The sequence below is a fragment of the Solanum lycopersicum genome, chromosome 1 (genome assembly GCF_036512215.1).
Source record: "Solanum lycopersicum chromosome 1, SLM_r2.1".
NCBI classification, from domain to species: Eukaryota; Viridiplantae; Streptophyta; class Magnoliopsida; order Solanales; family Solanaceae; genus Solanum; species Solanum lycopersicum.
The window spans coordinates 88,308,800-88,333,224 of record NC_090800.1 but is presented as its reverse complement, the minus strand read 5'-3'; the positions used below and the strand labels follow the sequence as shown (position 1 = coordinate 88,333,224).

At 27.2% G+C, this 24,425-nt stretch overlaps 2 protein-coding genes across 3 annotated transcripts; one reads left to right on the top strand and one right to left on the bottom strand.

Moving 5' to 3' along the window:
* Positions 1-7,567: 7,567 nt before the first annotated feature.
* LOC101247070 (small ribosomal subunit protein eS12) lies at positions 7,568-9,908 on the top strand. Of its 2 annotated transcripts, XM_004230420.5 has the most exons (5): positions 7,568-7,704; positions 7,945-7,997; positions 8,657-8,954; positions 9,353-9,418; positions 9,533-9,908. In XM_004230420.5, the coding sequence occupies exons 2-5, from the start codon at positions 7,990-7,992 to the stop codon at positions 9,590-9,592; spliced, it is 432 nt and encodes a 143-aa protein (XP_004230468.1). In that variant the 5' UTR covers positions 7,568-7,704; positions 7,945-7,989; the 3' UTR covers positions 9,593-9,908. The 2 variants fall into 2 exon arrangements, with proteins under 2 accessions (XP_004230468.1, XP_004230469.1); XM_004230421.5 differs by lacking the exon at positions 7,945-7,997 and having other exon boundaries at positions 7,596-7,704.
* A 666-nt stretch (positions 9,909-10,574) lies between these two features.
* Positions 10,575-12,284, bottom strand: LOC101246765 (serine/threonine-protein kinase-like protein At5g23170). The gene has a single exon (XM_004230419.5). It carries the CDS (start codon positions 12,075-12,077, stop codon positions 10,977-10,979), a length of 1,101 nt encoding a protein of 366 aa, XP_004230467.1. The 5' UTR covers positions 12,078-12,284; the 3' UTR covers positions 10,575-10,976.
* Positions 12,285-24,425: the final 12,141 nt, after the last annotated feature.

Below are 24,425 nucleotides of genomic sequence, written 5' to 3'. Positions count from 1 at the left end.
AACAGGTACCCCCTTGTTATCATGGATGATCCACCACCATCACAATCCAAAGTGAGAACTGGAGCACAACTTTGTGAATCGCCTCAAAAGAACAACACTAATGTGGAGACAAAGATGGAGATGGATGGAAGAGAGATAAAAGTGAAGAAATCGAAAAAAGAGTACAATGGTTGTTCGTCTTCTTCAGTGAGAATAAGGTTGGATCCTTACCAAAGAAAGAGGATTCAAATTTTTGCAAATGAGATCATGGGATGGAAATGGAAAAAGAGCCATGAACAAATTATCCCCTTTTGTGATGAAATAGGCATCACTCCCAATTTCTTGAAGAATTGGATTAACAACACCAGACGCAGAACTAGGACCTAAGAAAAAATAGGCATTTAAGGAATAAGTATTAGTTGCTTTAAATAAGTCTTTTATGTGTTCTCTACTTGTTCAATATTTTGATTTCTTTTTTCTCATGTCTTTGATCCATAGAATGTAATAATATAAAGTATTAAGTCTTCTATTTTACTTTATTTTTTTACTCTTCTTTTTTAGTTGTTCTTTAACAATATTTTAGGTCTTAATTTTCACATGACAATGTTTCAAATAGTAGAAAAAGACATATATTTCCTTCTTAACTTGTCAGGATAAGTCAATTACACGTTTAAACTAGCATGATGAGTATTTTTATGTCACACATTTTAACTACTTAAAGGTGAATTTATTTATTTATTAAAACAAACATGACAAAAAGAAATTTAAACATACGTGTTAAAAAATCATCAAAATAATTAAAAATTTCCTTATACCCTTCTCTCACACTCTGCCCTCCTTCTCTTCTTCACACCACTCTCATTGTCCTCTTCTTCTTTATTTTTTAGTTTCCGTCATTCTTTATTTTTCATCATAGCTTCAAAATAATTTCTTTTAATTTGAAATTAGGTTAATTTTCTGTAAGATTAATCTAAATAAATTATTAAAAAATAATCATTCAATTTATTTTTTTCAAGCTTGAAAATTTTGAAGCTATGATATTTAGACATACAAAACCTAGACGGTATTGGAAGGGGGTGAGCCTATCAACATCATGTCGGAATTTTTATTTGGGATTATCAAAGGCAATAAATCACCTTTGAAAGACATCCATCTGGCTGCCGTCACCATTTTCCAGTGAATCTTCAAGTGTCTTTAGAAAATAAAGACACATTTAATTCAGTGCAAGTTTTACTTTCCTCCATTTTGAATATTGATATTCATCAGAGAAGAAGAAGTCTAGCTAGCTAAAATTCATAACAAATTGATGAGAAAATCAAGATTATTTTATATAAAAAAAAAATTGATGCTCTATATTTGGGTTCTTAGTAACTTCTTTTTTTCCCAATTGTAACGTTTGTTTATCTTTGAACAAAATAACCAATATAATATAATATAGTTTATATGATTTGGAAAAAAATTATTTTTAGTTTTTGTTAAAGGAGTTCAATCTTTTTCTTTTTTGATTTTGTTAAAGGAATTTTACTGTTTTTTTATTTGGTGACATGACAATTAAATAAGTTTGATTGTGCTTGGTGATAGGTGACAAAAAAAATTTTAAAAATCAAATATGGTAAAAAAGGAAACATGAATATTGATAATATTTGATAATGGGTAACAAAGAAGAAGGAAAAGTAAGGGTGATATAGTGAAATTGTTCTATCGTGTCTCTTTTTAATTTCAAAAAATTGATATTTGTCAAATTAAACTAGACCCTTTACTTCTCATAAAAATTGTTGCCAGGAGAAACAAAATGTGTTACTTCCACCTAAAGATGTATGATTAGCAAAACGGAAAAAAAAAAAAGCTACTCCTTTGACTTATTTAGAGTATGTGAAACAAATCGCAGCTTCGATATTATCCATGATTTAATAATAGAGAAAATCTCATTTCAACCAACTTGAATACTGATTTTTTGAAAAGCCTTAGTTATAAAGCTATACAAGCGCAAAATTGAATACCAAAACACATCATTTTATAACTTAAACTAGTTCCTTATTCTATCACCCACTACACAATAGATTTAGCATTTCTTCTAATACTATCGACATATAAAATTTAATTAATTAAAATAAATGTTATAATAGATGTGAATTTGGACAACTACTAAACATAAAGAATATGAAATTAAATTTTAAATATCTTATATTTAAAATTGGTCAATTTTAGATGAATATTAAAATAAGTAAAGAAAGTCAAATAAAATGCTGAATTAATGTTGAATTAAAAGACTCTTTAAAAAAATTATTTACAAAAAAAAAATACAAGTAAAATTTTGAAAAATATTTTTAAATGATAAGAATTTAACCAAAGGGGAAAAAAGTTTAAGAGGAGAATAAGTATTTTACAAAAGAAAGAGATAATTATGTGTTAACTAATTATCTAATGACCAATTAAAAAATTGACTTGTGACCATTAATTTGTATGTTAGTCCTCTTGAGGATTTTAAAGATACTTGAACAATTTTTTGGTCAATGTCGCCACAACAAAGTGCAATCATGCTAGGTGTACGTCAGGACACAAAGTTGTACAAAAGCACATTTAATAAATGAGTTCAAAGATAATAGAACCTTAATTAAATTAAGATGTGTCTTTGATGATTAATCATAATACAGCATAATCTATATTATCATTTCTCCCATCTATATTATCTACTCATTATTTTGCCTTTTTCTCCTTACTACAAGACTTGTTTCCTAAGTGTTTCCTAGCTAACTCCTCTTCAATTAATTTTTCTCTTTCTCATGGCTTCTAAAAACAAGAAGCATTTTGTTTTAAATCTTGAATCTTTCATCTAAGATGCTTTTCACTTCCATCCATTTTGTTAGTCATTCTAACCACGACACTGTGAAATTATAGATCCGTTATGTTTTTTGACATCATTTTTAGAAATAATAATTATGTTTTTTTAGGTTTAGGATACTTTTAGATATAGAAATTATATTTTATATAGGTATTTAATTATTTCATTAACACGACGATAGACATTTTCATGTTATCATTGATAATTCAACACTATAATACTCAGTGAAACCTTCAACAAAGCTTAATAAACGTTTGAGAAGAATAACGTGAATGAAATGGAAATGAAAGGAGAAGAGGTAAAAATTAGGGAACTGGGGAAAAGAAATATTATTCGTCTTCTTCTGTAAATGGAGTTGGATTCCTACGAAACAGAAAAAATCAAACTTTTACAAAAGAGATAATGAGATGGAAATGGACAGAAATGTGAAAAAATTATTAAAAAAATTTAATATAATATATGTGAATTTTGACAGCAATTAAACATAATAAAAATTATTTTTGTAAGAGAATAATTTATCCAAGCATTTAAACTTAAAATCATCCAATAAATATATGAGAAGTATATTTTCAGATTTTATATATATATATATATATATATATATATATATATATATTACACTAATTCAAATTTAAGCAATTAAAAAATATGCAATATATCCTAACTTTAATTTCAATTCGTTACTTTCAAACTTTAGTTAATTATGATAAATAAATGATTGTGAAATAGTTATTAACGGTGATAATATAATTATCGTCATATTATATTTTAGCTACAATGATAAATATGATATTTTCAACAATCTATGCAAAAATTGTTAAAGGTTTTAGCTACTTTGAATGTAATAAGATTAACTCAATTATTACTATATATTTTTGTGGCTAATCTTATTGCTAAAGTAAAAATTTTGTTGCCACTAAATATCTATTTCATCAAAGTAATTATTTATACTGTAACCCACAAATTTAATTGCTTAGTCATAAATATTTTTTTCAAAAATTATTTTAAAATAAAAGTAAATTTCAAAATTTTCTCTATATTTTTAAAAATATACGATGACCTATTATATTTAAGTTTGTTTATCCTATGTCCTAATAGGTGAACGTTTTTTCTTGCCATTACTTTCACAAATAAAGACAAGGGAATATCAATTGTATCTTTAGTTATTTTATATTCAAGTTTAACTTAGTAAAGAAATAGACTTGCTTGTAGTAGTGTTTGATATGATTAAATAAATAAAAGATAAGTTTTTTTTAACAATTTGAACTTTAACAATGAGATATTCACAGTAAGTTATCCATAAAATTGAATAAATAAATAAAATAAATTTTATTCCTAATATTTATTTAAATCATATTAGCAAATGTAATATATGATAAATTAGTATGGACTTAACCTTATTTTTAAATTAAGTTAATAAATCAAGATAAATATAATATTGAATTAAATATTTTCTTATGGACAATTCGGTCATACAATGTGAAATTATGATTTGATATTGATATATTCTAAGGTGCCTCGTCGATAAATCACATATCAACTTTTTTATAAATAAATGTTTTATGATTATAATTTCCAAATCTGCATAATGTTATAAAGATTTAATGGTCAATAGTATAGTAATAGTAGTTAGTTATTCTTTAATATAATTCTATCACATGGTAGAATAATCTTTTCACGCAAAGCATGAGTCCTTTTTTGCAAAATTCAAAATGATAGTTTATGAAATATAAACTTATAGGTCAAGTTTTAGCATTTTTTTTGATTTGAAATTCAAGACATTATATTATATATCCAAATACAAGCTTAGAATAAAGGGACATACAAGAAATAGAATTTCACCTCTAATTTGAATACTCATTTTTATTTGCTAACCATTTATTTCATATGTAAATAAAATATATGATTCATATCGTTACTTTGAAAATTGTTTATATATCTTATATAACGATTACTTTTACCGACATAAAATTTGTTATTACTTTAGATCAATTCATACTGTACAATTTACATTAACCAAATTCATTATCTTTTATCAAATTTAAATATTAACCAAATTGACAAAAAATGGCTCAAAGTAACAATAATCGTTCGGCTTCTCGATCATATAGTTAATCAAAAAATGCACGTTCAACGTAAGAAGAATGTTCATAGTACCCCCCCTCCCTCCCCCCCAAACCTATGCCTGAAATTTCAAAGACACACTTTACAAAGGTTCTACTACCCACTCGAACTTCTTTTATAAATAATTTTCTACACTTTTTCGGCCTAAGTGGCACTATAATTGAAAAAATTGTCAACACACGTTGGCCCACAAAATAGTGTCACGTAAGTCGAAAAGGATAGAAAATTATTTATAAAATAAGTTCAAGGGGGTAATAGGATCTTAGAATAGTTTAACTGTGTCTCTGAGATTTCAGATATAGTTCAGGGAATACTTAAATATTTTTTCTATATTTTATAAAATGTATTTGTTTCGACTTAAAAAGCATGTTTTTGTTTCCTCATCTAGAAAAAAAATTGAAAATAAATTAGCATGCTCACTTTTTTTAAATCTAATTGCATTTCTTTACTTTAAGAATAAAATAAAATATTATCATTGTTAAACAGAATTTTATATCACAAAATTAAAATCCTTAAAAAACGTCATAGGGGTAGTTTTTCAGTTTTCTTTGTACAACTTTCTTTGATTTATTGAAGAAAAACCACATATATAATGTATTTAAGATCTTAAATTATAATACAATAAATAAACTTTTTAATTATTTACAAAACATAAGAACTTAATTATTCACGTTTTTCTACTAAAAAAATAATATTTGAGATGATATGTCATATATTTCACCTTGTTTAGGGCCCGTTTGGCCATAAACTTTTCAAATAATATTTGGGAAAAATTTGGCAAATAATGTTTATCCATGCAATTTGTCATTATTTGGCAAATATTTTTGGCAAATATCCCAAATTTCCAAATACTAGTTTTTTCTAGTATTTGGGCCAAATATCATTATTTGGGATATTTTAAAAATTAAAATTTTACCCCAATCTTTTATCTTTTACAAAAACACCCTCTCTAGTATTTGCTTGCGTTGTATTACATCATTTTTTACATGAACACCAAAATAGTGATGAAATATTTAGTGAATATTAAATAATGATATGATTGTTGATGAAAATTATTAAAAATTGGCTTTAGGTAACAAAGTCATGTACTTTATCTACTTCACGATGTATGGAATAATTCTTGTTGCAGTCACTCCAAATTACCACATTGCTTCAGTGTCATGGACATTATTTGTTATTGTTGTAACTAATATTTAATTGACTTGTAATACAAACTTTTAGTTAGTTTTGATAGTTTTTAAAACTTGTGTGTATAAATCATATTTTTCTAAAAAGGTGAAATATATTTCTCAAATTTTATGGCCAAACACATGGTGAAATTTCACCCAAATTTTCACTCAAATAATATTTGCCAAGAATATTTGGAAATCTATGCACTAGCTTAATTAAGATTGAAATATTTTTATACCATATTACGTTCGAAATTTGTTATACTTGCAAATGAAGTGATTCTTTTACCGGAAACAATTGAAGTTTCTCAAAATTTTCAAGATAGATCACTCAGAATTTAATACAAATAATGATGTTTAATGAGAAAAAAAATATTATTTAAAGTGAAAAAATAAAATCGTATATATTGAAAATAAATTAAGAAAAAATATCAATAATCTACGACGTACATTTGATTATTGTTATTTTTTATCGTATTTTTTTTTATTGTTAAAAATTTCTCACCTTATTTGTTGGGTCTTAGAAATCTCTTGATAGATTTAGAAAATACAAACTATTATATTGATCCTTATATAGTATATGCAACGATGTTCATGGTCTGAATAAATATCAACTCAAATCGATAAATCAAATGAAATCAAAATTAAATTGATTTTATATGAGTTAGGGTTTGATTTATTTTAAGATTTTTAAATAATGAAAATATTTAATTTGATTTGATTATGTCCAATAAAACAAAGAGCTGAATTAAATCGATAAAGTATATACATATATGTTTATTATTATATATGCATAATATATTATTTTTATTAACAATTTTAACTATCTTCTATAAGTTTTCAACAAATTTTGTTAATCATTTATTAATGAATATAAAAACGCTTAAGACGAAAATATTTATCTTATTGGTTCGTGTATATGAATGTCTATAACATTTCCTGATGGGACTATGATTGTCACTTTCTCTTCCTTCTAAGACAAATAGTAAATTTTGAAGTTTTATTTACAGTAAATTAAGTGAATAGAACTTCTGTAATATTAGTTATATCTAACAATTTTTTGTTTTGTATGAATTGTTGTCATTTTTTTCTCTTTTAATTGAATCATTTTATCTTTTTTGTTTATGGTTCTTAATCAATTAAACAAACTAAATCGGAACGCAGTCAATAACAATCAAATCAATTGATATATATTGTACTTTATTTGATTTTAATAATTTGGAAACTAATTAAATTAATTTAATTTTGATTTTGACAAACCTCCCTCTGAACACCACCAAGTATATGTATGTCTTTTTCTTCCCTTGATTGAATCAAGAATAGTTTGTTGAAAAATACATAAATTAGTAATAGGACTTTTTCGACCTAATTTATAGCCCAAAAAACTATTTTTTGGGCCCAACTTAGTGTACAAAGAAGTTAGTAATTAAGAGCCCAATAAAGTTAAACTGCTGGGCTTTTTTAGGGCTGCCGTTTAAATCCTCATATAAATTTATATATGTAAACTTTTCTCCTTTCTTCTTTCCTAACGCCCCCTTTGCCTCTACTGCAGCCTCTCAGAGCAGTTGCTTCTTCTGTAAAATCTTGAAGGTTAGAAACCCTTTTTTTTTTTTTAATAAACTGAACTGCGAATCCATGATTTTGGTATTTTCTTTAGAGTCTGGGAAGTTTAATGGATCTTACTACACTATTGTGAAATCAATATTTTTTATGGGGGTGGTTCAATTTCGGATGAGTTGACACGATATATTTAGTATGAGGGTTTATGGAGTCTGTTATTGATTCTATTTACCTGACTGAGTTTCGTGTTCGACTTTTTGGAAACAACAGGTTGCTGGGTTTTGTGGGTTTTAAACCTTTACCAAGAAAGAAAAAATGTCTGGGTAAGTGTTGCCATTTTTAATACCTCTTGTCAAAATTCTGTTTCCTTGATTCTTTATTGGTGTTAAAATAGTCATCTCTTTGGTTTGTAGTGATCTAGATCTGTGATAAATCGAACTGTTTGATGAATTGTTTGTCCTAGTCTGTAGTCAAGTTTAATGTGCAGATTTATAGGCAAGTTTAATGTGCAAATTTATAGAACATCCCCTGTAATCAGATTAATAGTGTGTTATTTTAATGGCTTCCTATGAAACCAACTAGTAAAACTATCCAAGACTTGAGCATTTCACATGTTACTTTGTCGAAGCATGATGAAAGTCGTTGTTTTAGATGAGTGTTTCTTATTGTTAGAATTTATAGCTGTGTGGACATTGTTTATGTGATCTGGATGTAGACAATCAATCATAAAAAGTTGGTTATAAATTGCATATTTTAGATTAAGTTAACTATTTGGTCTTATGTTCCTATCCTCCATTATTACAACTTGCAAGCTATCTTTTTACAACATTATGTATTGATTGTTTGTGATTCATGTAGAATTGTATGTTTTAACACTGTTATGTGCCTATGGATGGATATTATTGCTGTGCCAATATGGCCATTGGTGTGTGTCTGTCTTTTGGTACAAGGTGTTCTTTATCTTACATTTGTTTACTTGTAGAGAGGATGCTGCTGTTGCTGTTCCCGCTGTCGAGACTCCTGCTCCAGCACTTGGAGAGCCCATGGATATCATGACTGCTCTGCAGCTGGTGCTCAGGAAGTCTAAAGCTCATGGAGGGCTTGCTCGAGGACTTCATGAAGGTGCTAAGGTCATTGAGAAGCATGCTGCACAGCTTTGTGTGCTAGCAGAGGACTGTGATCAGCCAGATTATGTCAAACTGGTGAAAGGACTTTGTGCTGATCACAACGTCAGTTTGATTACAGTTCCCAATGCAAAGACTCTTGGCGAATGGGCTGGTGTAAGTAATTCACGAATCCTTAGTTGTGGAATTTAAGGTTCCTCGGTCTTTACTGTACCTGATTTACTGCTTGATATTGTGAAAATGAATGGAATGTGTGTTTATACTAGTCATCCATGCTTTTATTGGGGGATGAAGGGATAGTAGAATTGTGATGAATAACTCTCAGTCTGTGTTAAAATTATGTTGGCACATGAGTTATAGCTTTAACCTTTGCTTATATAGTTGTGTTTAATATACCCATGCTTTATCACATGGTATATATGTCACAAGATGATTCCGATTATTAACTTTGTTGGTTACTCTTTGAGGTGTTATTTCATACACATGTTTATTGAAGTGTATGATGTAAATTAAAATACAATTAGTCATTGACTATAATCTTTCTTCTTTTACAGTTATGTAAGATTGATTCTGAAGGTAAAGCAAGGAAGGTTGTTGGTTGTGGCTGTGTTGTCGTGAAGGTAGCTACACATTCTATATATATCCTTTATATTTTCATTTGCTCAAACAGTACTTTATAAGTTTCCCAACTAGAGCTTGTGTCCATCATAATGAATTTTCTGATTGTTCTTCAGGATTACGGTGAAGAGACTGAGGGTCTCCATATCGTCCAAGAGTATGTGAAGTCTCATTAGATAGAAATTGGAGATGGAGCTTTAGGACCCCCTGAGGCTATGTTTTTCTATATTTATCTGTGCTTGCATTAGAGTTGAGTTTTTGATATTTCAATTTTGTTTTCCCATCAGGGAGGATCGTCTAATACTAAGTCGAAATCTCTTAAGTAATGATCCCATTTCCTGCATATTCTTAACAAAGTCTCACTTTTTTGGGTGAAAATGTTTACTACAAGAACACAGTTTTATCGCACGGGGCAATATTCTATCTTCTTTTAAGAACAAATAATTATATTACAGTTTTAATTTATAATATAATGTTTGTTTATTCATCAAAGTTGATATTCCTTTATCGCCTTTCCACGCACGCATCATTTTGTTTACAATTAATTGATAAAGATTACACAAATCTTACGAAACAATAATATATTACATCTACAGAATAAAGTCATTTTCTTTTTAGACAGACTTTTGTGTAAACTATGATTCTCAATCTCTAATCTGAAGTACTTTTTTTTTTTTTTAAAAAAAAAAAAGAGATCCTGTTGTTACATGAACACAGACTCGACAACACGATACGACTAGATATTGACACGAGCAGAAAAAAACAAGACATTAGGGGATTGTGATGTGTCAAATTGGAGTACGAAGAAATTTTGTCTAATCCAAACTTTTCACTTGTTTAAAATTTAAAGTGCAGTCCACTTCTTTTATGATGTTACGTGAGAGGATTAAATTTGATTGAATATAACAAAGTAGAATGTTAATGAAACGTTAATATTATTATCTTAAAAGCTATTGTAGGTGGAGTTAAAAAATTACTATTTTCGATAAATCTATGGCTAAAAAAAATAAAATATAACAAATGTAAATGTTTCATAAACGTGAGTTGTGAAATCAAACTACAAACATTCTGGTCAAAACATTTTCCCAATGCAAATGTTGGAGAATTTATGTATATTTTTCACTCAAGAGTTCCTCAAAAAACCATAGATAAAAGGGATACACACCAAAAAATAACACGTCCTTTATAGGAAAAACACCATACAAAATAAGTAGTAAATTACAATATCTTTTGATAAATAATCCCACTTCTACCTACTTTTGGAATCTTGTGTTTGGCAATGCATGCCCCCTAAAAAGCCTCTTTATTGACTGCTCCGAGTTGTAATCCACTCATCGGGTATTAGACTTATTCTACTTCGATAAAAAAGCATGGTTATCATAAACAAAAATAATAATTACTATTCATTCATCAAATCATAGGTGAATATGGCTTTTCTTTTAAAAATAATTGATTCAATAGAACACTCTAATTTATATACCAAACATAACTTTTTTTTTGCAAAATTGCAATTAAACCATAAGGACACACAAAAATTGAATTATGAATTCGCCTCATCATCTACTCTGTGACTTTATCTGCCAATATTTCCCTAATCAACAACTTCTTTTCATGTTGTGCACATGTCTTGGTAACATTATTTGTAGTAATAATACAACAATTTTTTCTACATCTTTTTCTTTTCCTTCTCAAAAGTGTTAGGCCTCGTAATATATTCCATAATGGATACTTAATTGGCTCAATTATCACATTCTCCATTTCCATCACAATTTCTTCAATTGTTGGTCTTGTTATTTTCTTTGGAGAGACACAACGTGTTGCTATGCTTAACATGTTCTTTATCGTGGCCTCCATGTACCATGGTACATGCATTCTTTTATCACAAATTTCCAAACTTTGTCCTTCTTTAATTAATTTTGTTGCCCAATCAACTATAGAAACAGGCGATTTCGATACATCGATCGCCTTTCTCGAAGACATAATTTCGAATAGTAGGACCCCAAAACTAAACACATCGTTTTTCGTGCTTAATTTACTTGGTTTGGTGTAATCAGGATCTAGGTATCCAATCGTACCAGCAGGACGAGTCACCGAATTATAACTATAACTATAACTGGGTGACTCGTCCTGATCATCATTTTTCATCCTTAAAGCAAGTCCAAGATCAGCCAACTTAGCATTCCAATTTGAATCAAACAAAATGTTGGCTGACTTTATATCTCTATGAACAATTGAATTAGGCTTAGTTTGGTGAAGAAATTGGATTGCTTTAGCAACTTGAATGGCTATTTGGGCACGTTTAGGCCAATTAGGAATGATATTATTTTTTGCATGAAGCATTTGATAAAGGGTGCCATTTGGCAAATACTCCATGATGAGAAATGTTTCATTCTTGGACGACGAGTCATGATGACTCGTTCCAAGAAAGTTAACGATGAAAGAGTTTTCAGGCAAAGAAGATAGAATACTTACTTCGTTTTCGAGTTTGGAGTTATCATGAATTTTTTGAAGACCCAATGATTGTTTCTTTATAGCTACAATATTCTTACCTTCTTCTAATATGCCTTTATATACACATCCATGACTTCCTTTACCAATGAGTCTTGATTGTGAGAAATTTTCTGTGGCTTTTTCAAGCTCTTTATACTCAAATTCCTTCATTTAGAGAAAAATTAGAGATTTTGGTTGTTTATAATCATATTTTGGAGCATTCTTTGTGTTGTGAGTTTGGGGTTCTAATATATATATATATATAGAAAGAAAAACAAGGGAATATATTTGGCAGCAAAGTTAAATAAACTTTTTTTAGTATATTGGAGTTGTACATATATAATATGACATGTAAATAAAATATTTATTGTTACAAAGGATGACTTGTATCAAGGCGAATTTTTTTCTTGGATATGACCAAATCTAACAAATTTTAGCTACATACATTTCTCACGTTTTAATTTGATTGACTCTAACAGATTATTGGCCATGTTTTTAGGTTAATTAACAACAAGTTTTTAGTATAACCACTTACTTAAGCCGTATTTTTAGTATATATACTAGTGGAGAAAACTTATTCTATTTAAATATGGAGTTTTAAAAAAATAAAGTTTTCATTTTAATTTTATGGCGTTATGAAACGTTTTTTGTTTAAGTAATTTTTTTTTACAAAAATAAGATAAACAAATCGAAATAGAATTGATAAATATCACAAAGTATAAACCTAATATATCTTCGGAAATGTGAAGTGTTGTAACTTTTGTTTCTCTCCACTCCACAAGAAAACCTTTTAATTAGCACCATTTACAACAAATATTTTAAAAGATTAATGTGTATTAGAAAAACCTAAGCATAATAATAAGTCGAAAAATGCTACAACTATATTTCCAACTAGACAAATATAAGATCATTGAGGTTTTCTTTTCAGTGGTGGGGTTAAAAAAAGTTTAAAAAGAAAAATGCACCCTAGGTTATCGCCTGCTTAATAGTTAATGTACTGAGCTAAAAGAAAATATTATTTTATTCTTATACGTCCAAATATTAGTAAATCACTTTGACATTTTTGTGAAATTAATTGACACGATGAAAATGGAAGGAGCCACAAAGAAAAAGTAAAAAGGGTTGGGCAGAGCAAAAGGCAAATTAAAGGTGCAAACTCTGACGAGGAATGCGAGTGGTAAAATTAGCTGGTTTTTTGGGCCCTATTCTACTTTTTTATGTGGTCCAGTGTATTTTTTTTGGGATCTAAAAAAAGATTCTCATTTTAATGGAATTAATATGCTAAATTACTTTTCTAAAAGCTGAAGAAAACTTTTAAATATTTTAATTTCATTGTTCCTTCCTTTTTTGCTTTTCGAAATTTAGAAAATCTCATTCTCATTTTTTATTCCTGCCAGCATAGTTGTAGGTAGTGTCACAGCTACAATTACCCATTAAACTACAATTTTCTTTACGAAATTTTATTAACCGATTCAAATTCGAGACATCTATCTAATTAATAAATTAGGATTTCACCACTCTTTCGTGTAGTATTCTACCCACCCACCCCTAATTCAACCTCGATGTTTTTAATTGACGTTAAAAAATAAAAATAAAAAAATGGATTCCACCAACAGACAGGTGAATCTGATACATCCTTCAGGTTGGCCCATCTTAAGATGGTGGATGTACTGAATTTTGGCCCACAAAACAGTTTTTTCAAAATAGATAACAGCGCCCATAATACATATTTGATAGTGTTCAAAGCCCAAGGGCTAATAAAAGCCCAGTACTCAATAACAGACAAAGAAGCCACACAATCAACAGAGTTCAATTGCAGCTATTACGAGGCCCAAGTTGAGAGCCCTAGAACTAATAAAAGCCCATATACATTCGCAATACGGGCCAATACCTTTGCTTGATCTACTTCACAAAATAGGTACACCATATATCGTTGGCTCCGAGCGATAAGAATAAATAGTCCTGAGATAAAAAATTAATTTTGGAATATAATTGAGATATCTTGTTTTGTAGACATGTTTAGGATAACTTATCCCACCATTTATAGCATAGTGATGGATAAATTATCTCATATACATGCAGTGGCGGAGCCAGGATTTTTACAAAGGGTGTCCAATCGCTAAAGTGAATCTGCTCTTCTTAAAAAGTGAAAAAAAATTACTACTAGTGAAATTCAAACACACAAACACTTTAAATTTGTATATCTTTACTCTTTCAAGGCGCCTGAAACAACTAGATTGTTGTGTCAAGGGTGTCCAAAATATAACATTTAACCACTTTAATTTATCATTTTACTTGTATTTACGGTATAATATTCTGATGAAGGATGTCCAATTGGACACCCTATCACAAGTGTGGCTACACCACAGTATACATGGTGGGATAACTGATAAGTTATCTCAAGATAGTTAATCTTGAGATAACTAGTTCGCAACCAGACGAGCCCTTAGTGTATAGAAATAACCATTGAATGGGTTAGATTGAACTTGGGGAAGTCAAAACGAGTTGAACGAATATATGAGCGAATTATTGACACTTGAACTGAAATAGATAAAAATGTGAGTCATAATCCAAACTGCTCAATTCTTACTAAGTTTTTTAATTGCTTTGTTTGTTCTTTTATAAATTTGCACTAACTAACAAAATTACTATTTTTCTTTATTATGATTATATTAACATATCAAATAAAATTTTCCTTTGAAATATACACAATTACACATATATTAGATAATACATAAATATTTAGAACTTATATATAGAATCAAAATTTATCAATACTTCGACCATGTTCATAAATTAGATGACCTAAGGATATATGTTATATATATTTCCGGAGATTTATTTATTTTTATAGTGAAAGAAATACATAAAATATTTACAATATTAACTTTGTATTAATTGGTACAATCTGGCACACATTGATAGGGAGAATATCAATAATTAAGTTAAACACCGACCTACATCCATATAAGGTACAATGGATGCTTAAATTTTTTTAAGATCAAACTAAAATTGCGCAAACATGGTTAAAATCCACGAATGATAAACTAAGTATTTTTTATTTATTAATGTAGATGTGCCTAATAAGTAGGGAATCATAAAAGTTTATAATAAGTGTGCTGTTTACATCAAATTTGAAGATGGATCATTTAAGACCAATAATAAATGCCCTACAAAGGAAGCTATGTTCAAATTTTATGTAGTACCATCATAGAGGCAATAATGTTATCATAAAAGAAGGAATTTAGAGTCTCAACTTTGAGGGAAAATAGGCCCCTCTCTTTCAAAGAATTGTCACAATCCTAAACTTATAGGTTTTGTAGTTTATAGTATGATATTTTTTTCAATAAAAAAAATTGCATATGGATGTCTAATCCAGCGAGAACCACAATGTTTCACGTTTAAATTTTAACAAAATAAAAAGTATTAGGTGATTTTTTATTTAATTTTTTATCTTAATTTAAGTAAATAGAGTTATATGATACATGTTACTAGTGAGATATTTTATAAAATTAATCGAGATATACACGAATTTACGTATATAATTATCAAAAGTAGAAACGGACTACCACTATCATTCTAGCTTTATGATTAGACTAAAGATTAGACCTCAAGAAATAAGAATTACTTCAGAGTAATAATTGCACTACCACTCTACCATGATTTTCTTTTAATTATATAATATAATATGGAAAAATGATTGTGCAAAATGGTGAAAACTGATTGGAGTCCAAAATATTGACTGCAAAAATTTAACTCTTTATTTGGATTGGCAATCTTTTGGACTTTTTTCATCTAAATGAAATCTTCTTTTCCACCACCCCAAATCTAAAGATCATACCAAATTAATTAATCCGTAGATTAACCCTCAAATGATTAGATTTTAAACGTGTCATTTTGCTATTTGATCAATTGAAACTAATAAATATCTTATGAATCATTACTTAATTAAATATTTCTCCTCCATTAGAGTTACAAATATTTCAATGTTGATATTCTACTAATGGAGAATACAGAACTTTTTTAAAGCTTTAAATATTTGTTTTATTTTCTCTAGTGTATAGAATCTTCTAGCTCATTTTACACATTGTATATCATTACAATATTAACCTAACTAATATAATTTCACAATATATTATAAATAATTAACATTATTTTATTAACGAATCAACCCGTTTCATCTATCCACTTAGTTCACACAATTTAAAAATCGGATTAAATGTGTCTTATTATTTGATATATTATATACCGTCATAATCTAAAATAAGTTGTAAGAAAACAATTTAGGAATATAAGTCACAGTTAGAATTGTTTCAGCTATTCCCCTTGCATTTTTTTAGGGCAAATTGTGTATAATAGCAAACTAATAACTTAAATAAATAGAGTAGCTAGGGTTTGATTTAATTGTGCTCCATAGCAAACGTTAGCCAAAGTTTGTCAGGCACCTCTCTCCCAAAAATCTCGCTCGCCACTCTCCCTCTGCTCGCCTCTCTCGCTTTAAAGTTTAAACACATAAGTGTATAAATTTTGTTTCTGTTTTGTATAAAGCGAGAGAAAATTTTATATATACATGCAAAAACATATATCTTCGTGTTATACACTTAATTATATAATTTACAAACACTTTACTCCAATTCAATTGTAGACAAATACAAATTTTATACAAATATTGCAGAGAAAAAGTCAACGAATTATACAATTGTGAATTATACAATTGCAGTGAAATACAATTTTCTCTAGCTTGTACAACAGAAGTGTATATATTGTGTTTCTATTTTTGTATAAAGCGAGAGAAAAACATACATCTTATTGCTATACACTTATAATTATGCAATATACATACATTTTAATTCGATTCAATTGTATGCAGAGCAAATTTTATAAAAATATTGTAGCGAAATAGGCAGCAAATTATACAATTGTGCATTATACAATTGCAGTGAAATAGGATTGTGAATTATACAATTGCAGCGAAAAAAGATTGCGAATTATACAATTGCAGCGAAATAAGCCAGCGAATTATACAATTTAGGCCAGTGAATCATAAAATTGTATATGTATAGCGAATTATACAGTTTTATATTTGCTATAACTTTGCTATAGCATACAAATATGAATTTTTTGTTTGCTATATGTGAAAGTTGCCTTTTTTTTTAATACATTAAGTATTCTTTTAAAAACTAGGACCAAAAATAGAAAATAATTTAAGTAGGATTTTTACCATCCATTATGGAATTCACCTAGCTATACATAAAGTTAGTAAAAATGAAATGATGAATTGAGATAGCAAAATTCAGGTGTGGTAAAATTAATACCTATTATATTACCCTAATATGGTAAATAATTGGGTCAAATTAAGTATCACCATTTACTCACAACACCCCAAAAAAACAAAAATAAAATAGTACTAGTTATAAAAAAGTATGTTTGACTTGGCTATAGGTGCATTGATTTTTTGACAGGCATAGTACAAATCTACTCATGTGGTACCAATTCAGTCAATAATTCCACACACACGTACAATTCAGTGAAAAATTAAAGAGGTAGTTCTACCAATTAATTACTTCTATATGATTATTGTAGGGTCATTTTTTAGGTACTGAATCTATTTTTACTTTTTTAAAATACAAAATTAAAAATATTCGAGTGTCAATTCTTCAACTATTCAATATCCTTGGATTATTACAACCAACGAAACAGAGGTGAAAAAATAGAAATATATATATATATATATATACGGTTTGTATGTTATAATTTATGTGATATCGTAAATTTTGATAAATTTTCTTTTAGTTATTTGTGGTCTGAAGTCATCGTTGATTATTTTGTTAAGATTATAGATTATCTATTTAAGGATTGAAGTGAGATTTTAGAATTAAATTATTTTGATTTATAAAAAATGAAATTATTTTTTAGACGAATTAAAAAAATAAATAATATCGCTGATGGATATAGTAGTGTTTAATACTAGTTCATTGGATTCTTCACTGGTTGCTCATTTGTCTCCCAAAAGAAATTCATTTCTTCAATGATCAAAAAAAAATTCCTTTATTTTTATACTGTGAAACTTTATTACAAAATTCATCTGAATAAAACTTTATTACAACAATAAATGAGTAATGTCGTTCAAAACCTTTATGAAATACGATATTAGATAATTCTGATACCATGTAAGTAATTGATCCATTATCAACCTTAGAGGTAATTATTAGTGTGTATTATTGATATTAAAAATTTTTAATAAACATCATTTTGGGGGTATTCTGTACTAAGGATAACACATCAGACTCTAAATTTAAATTTAAATTTTTAATCAGAAAAAAATATATTTACACTCTAGTTATCTGATCTAATACGATTTTTGATCGAAATGTCCTTAATTATATACGACAAAATGTATAACACTGTAACATAATTCAACATGAAAAGCTAACAGACTAAATGTAACTGCCATAACTCTACAATTTTTCATTTACCAATTAGCATGAAAGCTTGGTTGATTAAAAAGTTAATATATATTAATATGATATAAAGAAGAAGAATCAATAATTCCCCTTAATTAAGGATATATATAATGTGGACCGTTGTACGTAATTAATGTGTAGGTAAATGACAATTGAACCAAATTTACTTAGATTTTTAATTACCTTGCAACTTGTATGAATATTGAAAATATAAATAACTTTTTGGGCAAAAATCCCTTAATTGATGAAGATTCATATCATTGATTTAAACTAAATTGAGGTTGAAGCATGACAAAAATTGTTTTTATTTATATGCTCTTTACCTAATCTTCTGACATTTTAATTAATTCTCTCAAAGCACTGAAAAAGGAAATTGAAAGGGGATGCTTATATAATAATTCAAAAATCATTTACCAAAGTCGTACAAATAAGAAAAAGTCGAAATTAATAGAAAAAAACAACTCTATACATATAACACACAAATTAAAAGAGAGGGAAAAAAAAGTCTTTTTTAAACAAAAGAAAAATAATGTATCATTTCCATTCCATGCCACAATAATTTAGAATCCTTTTAATTGCTACAATGATGTTGTTGAAAAGAAAGGATTAATTGAAGAAAGTGACTTTGATAATGAGAGATTTAGAGACAAATTACCAATAGCTGTCTAAATTGAAAAGACTTACGTGCATCATTTATAGGATTCATAATAAGTCAAATTCCATCAATTATATAAATAATATAGTAGTTTGTTTTCTAAGCCATATATTCTAAATGACCTATTATAATATAATACCCAGAAATAAGATTTGTATGTATGATTTGATTCGGCTTATTATTCGTTATTAAGACAATATAATATTTTTAAAATATATATTTGGACCATTTTAGGTAAGGTGTCTATATTCCTAATATCTTCTAATCATCGCTTCTTCCAATTTAATTTTTCTTGATTGAATAGGTTGGTGTATCTAATTAGTTAGATAAACTCATAATCGTGTTATTTTATGTCCACCTCCTGTTATTGATACTAATCAATTCGAGCTCCAGCAAAAACAATATAACAAATGATTAAAAAAAAACGATACTTTTTGTCCCCATTTACATGTCCGTTTTGACAGATCAAGAAAGGACAATTTTTTTTTTGTATTATTACCTTCATTTAAACTTCTTCAAACTTTCTAAGTTTTAATTCATCGTTTTTTAAGCCATAATTAATAAGGGTAAAATTATAATTTTACTATATTAATTACTGTTACCTTAATATGTGTGTCATTTTTAAAGTGAATAACTAAATACGAACAGAGGGAATAGTACCGATCAAGGACAAAGTCCCTTTGTAAAAAAACTTTTCATTTCCCTCCACTCGTATTTAAATTTATTATATCTCTCCATTTCACATTCATACCACTTTCAACAACCAACATATGCAATCATATAAATAGGGCAAGCCATAGCTCAACATACAATATAAAGATAATCCAACATTAGTCATATTCCAAAGAATCACAGCATAAAGTAACTGTTGTTTGAAGTTCTTTTATGTTTTAAAAATAAGTCTCAAAATTGAATTTTTTTCAGAATGTAAATTTTATTAACCGAGATCATTTTAGCTAGTTAAAGAGTATAATATGTATAAATTCAAATTAGTAAAACTGGCCCGTGAGTTATCGATACTAAATAGTTAAACAAAAAAAAAGTACAAAAAATAATTTCGTATATTTTGTTGGTTTCCTCAAGAGTAATAATGAAACAACAACCTTGATGAATATCACCAAACAACTCTGTTTACACACCATATTGAATGTACCCTTATGATTTAATTCATAATGAAAGTGACACATGATACATTCTCATATGGTCATATATATTACCAAACCACTGTAAAAATAAAAAATAAAAAGTACATACACTAAAATAAAGGCCTACTTAATAAATAAATAAATAAAGAATTTCACTTCATCATACAAGTACACTTTATAATGTATATTTAAACTTACTTTTTACCTCATCACATATTTGAAATAAAAATTAAATTTCTAGAGAAAGTTGCAGCTTTCTGTTACTTTAGGTTAAACTAACCCCACAAAATTTCAGTCTTTATTTTTTTTCTTAGTTTTTTGATCGATCTAGATAACAATATTTCTTTTTTTTTTTTTAAACCTTGCGAGAAAAGTATGTATTCTCTACTTCTTATTTACGTGTAGTTTTATTAAAAATAATTATTTTTTATATTCATCATTTCATAAAATTAACGTATATATAATATTTTTTAATTATTTTAAAAATTATTAATCTTGAAAATATGAATTTGATCAACATAAAAATACTAAATAAAATATTTATGTTCATTGATCAAATTAATTAATCAAAGTAAATTAATTCATGTTCCATATATTGAAAATTTGACTTCAGTATAAAATTAAATACGGGTATAATAATAAATTTATTTAGATTTTTTAAAAGGTGTGAAAGCTAAAAATGTGACAATTAAATAAAAACAAAAAAAAAGTGTAAATTAAAACTGTGACAACTAAAATAAGATGAGAGAAAATAGGTAAATATTTGGAATTTAAGAGGCTAAAAGAGGTAAACTAAATGGAACAGAAAGAAATGAAGATTAACATTTAAGTGCAGAGTAATTTGAGTACAAAATTTTCAGGAGTGTACTCTGACTAATAATAAGTTTGTTTCTTCTTTTAGCCCCTAGCTATAGGTTTGAATATTTCTGACAATTGTGTAATAATTAATTTTATTTTTAATAATACTTTTTTGGGAAAAATAATAATATTGTGATGTCATTATTATTAATTTTGTTAATTGGAAAAGGATTGTAGAGAAAAATGGCAGGTCACAATCAATTTTAACTCTTTTGCATATGTGAAACCAGACAAAATTTGGTTTATGTAAACAGTAAATTATGAGCAGTGTCTTTGCATAGTAAGAACAACAGTGAACAGTTTTCACTAAATTAGGAATAACAGTCACAATTTTTGTACATTTATATCTGCTCCCAATTTAATGTTAAGATGTTTGATTTCTTAAGTAATTGAAATATTTAACTTAACAAGTAATATAATTACAATTATTAATGATAGTAATAGAATGGTAAATAGTGTTTATTTATATTTTACTAGAATTTTTGAATTCAAGTTTTATACAGAATCAAGATGAAGTCAAAATTTAAAAGTTGTAGATTTGGATTCTAATTGTTTCAAGTTACAAGTAAATTGCGTTTTATCCGAAAAAAGATTATTCTAAAAATTTTATTGAGAAAATGGGTTTTTTCTTTCTATGAATAAGTTTTACGAATTAAAACTGAAATTAAGCGCCTGGGGATCCTGAAAAGTTGATTTATATGTATAGAAGCTTTACAACTAATCGCAAGTCAATTCAGTACTTTATTGAAAAAATTATATTAAAGCATTTGTATAAATATAAAATTAGATACCATGAGAAGTATGGTGTTCCAAAATGAGTGGGCAGTTCAACTTTAGCAGTGGGACAAATATGATCAACCAAAAAAGTGATGTTATAAATAAGATTTTTTTTTTTAATTTTAATTAGAAATTTTAAATTTTAACGTAAAATTATAATGTTTTTTGAAAATTGGATCTTGTAATGTACGAATTTTGATTTAATCATAATTTAATTTAGTTTGTAGAATACCAAATAAATTGGATCTTTTATTCATTTAATTGATGGAATAAAGATTATAATCACCAAATAAATTTTGTTATTATTTTATATCTTGTATGTTTTATTTTTTATTTATTAATAAGAATATATTAATTTACTAATTATTTAATATTCTAATTATAATAATGGCGATATACCTTGTACCCAACCCTGAAAAGTACTATAATTGGATTAAGATGATTGAGGATGAGGATGTGGGTTGTGTGGTTTTTATGCTTTAGTTTATATTATCTTATTGTTTAATATTTAATTTAATGGTAGATATATGACTGGGTCCAGATGGGACTTGTCTGCCTCATTATTATTACAAACTTCTTTTTTAATATATATATATTTGTTGGGTTTTTTTTTTTTTTGAATTATATATTTTTACAGTCAAGAATTAAAGACTTTTAGTAGGTATGAGCTTAGGAGTAATACCAATTTAATGATTTAGTACTAAATTTAATGTAAAAATATTGAATTAGTCACTAAGCAATTAATAAAAACTCATACTACACAAGAAATTTGTCCATCCATGATAAAAATGGCAACAATTCATTAATATTTGACGAAAGAAAATTATATTGCAATCAATGTTTGTTTATACTTTCTTTTTTTTTCCCCCCTAAAATTACAGTTCATTTTTTAAGAAGAATTTCCGAAAAAATTCGAAACAAACAAAATAAATAAATATACAAATGCTTTTTTTTTTTATTAAACAAAAAAATGAAGTAAGAAGAAATGTGGGGTTAGGTTGGTATGAGTTGTCCTACTGCATTTGATGCTTTATCTTATGAACCCCCCACCCCCTCAACAAACCAAAAAAAAAATACATAAAAAAGTAAAATCTTTATTTCTTTCTGCTACTCTGGACAATATTTGTACACATTTAATGATGTTTTAAACTTGGAATAATATGCTTGAAATACAATTAATCTGTGTGTCTTACTTAATTAGTTTTGGGTTAAGCAAATGGAGAAGATAATGCTATATTAATACACTCATAATTAAAGAGGGTGCTATCGATTCGCAGTGTAACACCTGTTACTAATTGCTATGATTGTGTTATACTTAAATCATGAGGTAAAAAACAGCCTATAGTAATTAATAAAGGAACATGGCATATACACTTTACACTCAGTTTCATATTAAAAAAACTGAGAGTAATTATAAAAACTCACTTGGATAATCATTAATCATAATTATATTCGCTATTTATAAATCTTCTCAAAGTAATTAATATTTAACTAACTAAACCAGTAAGAATACAATTAGAAAAAATAAACAATAAATATAAACAAATTTCACTAATTATTAAAATTACTAACATTGAGAGTAAATAAAGTAAATATATAAATGATGCAACTAAAAAGAATATAATTGATGTTGTTTCAAAAAATACTATCGATTTAATCAAATTTTTATATAAATACATATATTTCAGATAGAATAAAATATACGCACACATTATGATTTTATTGGAAAATGTTTCGATCGTCAAACATATAGTACAACTCTATATAATTAACCCCCTATTGCTTGAACAAATTTGTGCGTTTATTTTTTTCTTAAAATAATGTGGCAATTTGTATTTTATTTAGCATTTTTCATGCGTATAGTAAAAAATAATTTCTGGTGGGTACCTAGCTACGTGGAGGATAATGACGACAATGTTTATATCAATTTTCTTACAAAAAAATTCTTGTCGTAAAGTTTAAGATTGACCTATAGAGAAGAAAAAGTAGCAGTGCTAATTAAATTGTGAGTGAGTTTATAATAAATTACAAAAACATGATATTTATAGCCCCATCTCCTTCAAATGCATGCAATAGTTAAGAAAAAAAATAATTCATGCCTTCACATAAAAGTATTTTACAATATTCTTTAATTAAACTCTTAGGAGTTAAAAGGGTGAAAGGGGTTCAGAGAATTACACTAAAATATATCTATATACTTATTAGATATTAAATTTACAAAATTTTGTTATTTTTGAGTTGTCTAGATGGAAATTATATCCTTCAAAAAGATAAAAGCACCAATGCAAAAAAAACTAGTTACTAAATCTTGATATGAAATTTATATTAGTAAAATGTAACATACTTTTTTTGTTGAGTTACCAAATTACTATGTCTGATATCTACGTTAAAATTTATGATTAAAAATTTCATATTAAAAATCAAACTGGAGATTTTTTGACTAACTTATTTGTTACTAATTATTTACTGTAACAAGTAAAATATACCAGTAAATAATATAAAATAAATAAATTCTTTTATTTTCCCATTTTTTAAAAAACATCCATCTTTAAGAATAATACTTCCAAACCCCCCCACCTTTATCAAACTCCAGAATCCTTTTTTTTTTTGGCTCCCATTC

Coding starts and splice junctions, on each gene's coding strand:
- LOC101246765 (XM_004230419.5), bottom strand. CDS start 12,077: ATGAAGGAATTTGAGTATAAAGAGCTTGAAAAAGCCACAGAAAATTTC.
- LOC101247070 (XM_004230420.5), top strand. Junction 8,955..9,352: donor CTCTTGGCGAATGGGCTGGT/GTAAGTAATTCA, acceptor CTTCTTTTACAG/TTATGTAAGATTGATTCTGA. Junction 9,419..9,532: donor GTGGCTGTGTTGTCGTGAAG/GTAGCTACACAT, acceptor ATTGTTCTTCAG/GATTACGGTGAAGAGACTGA.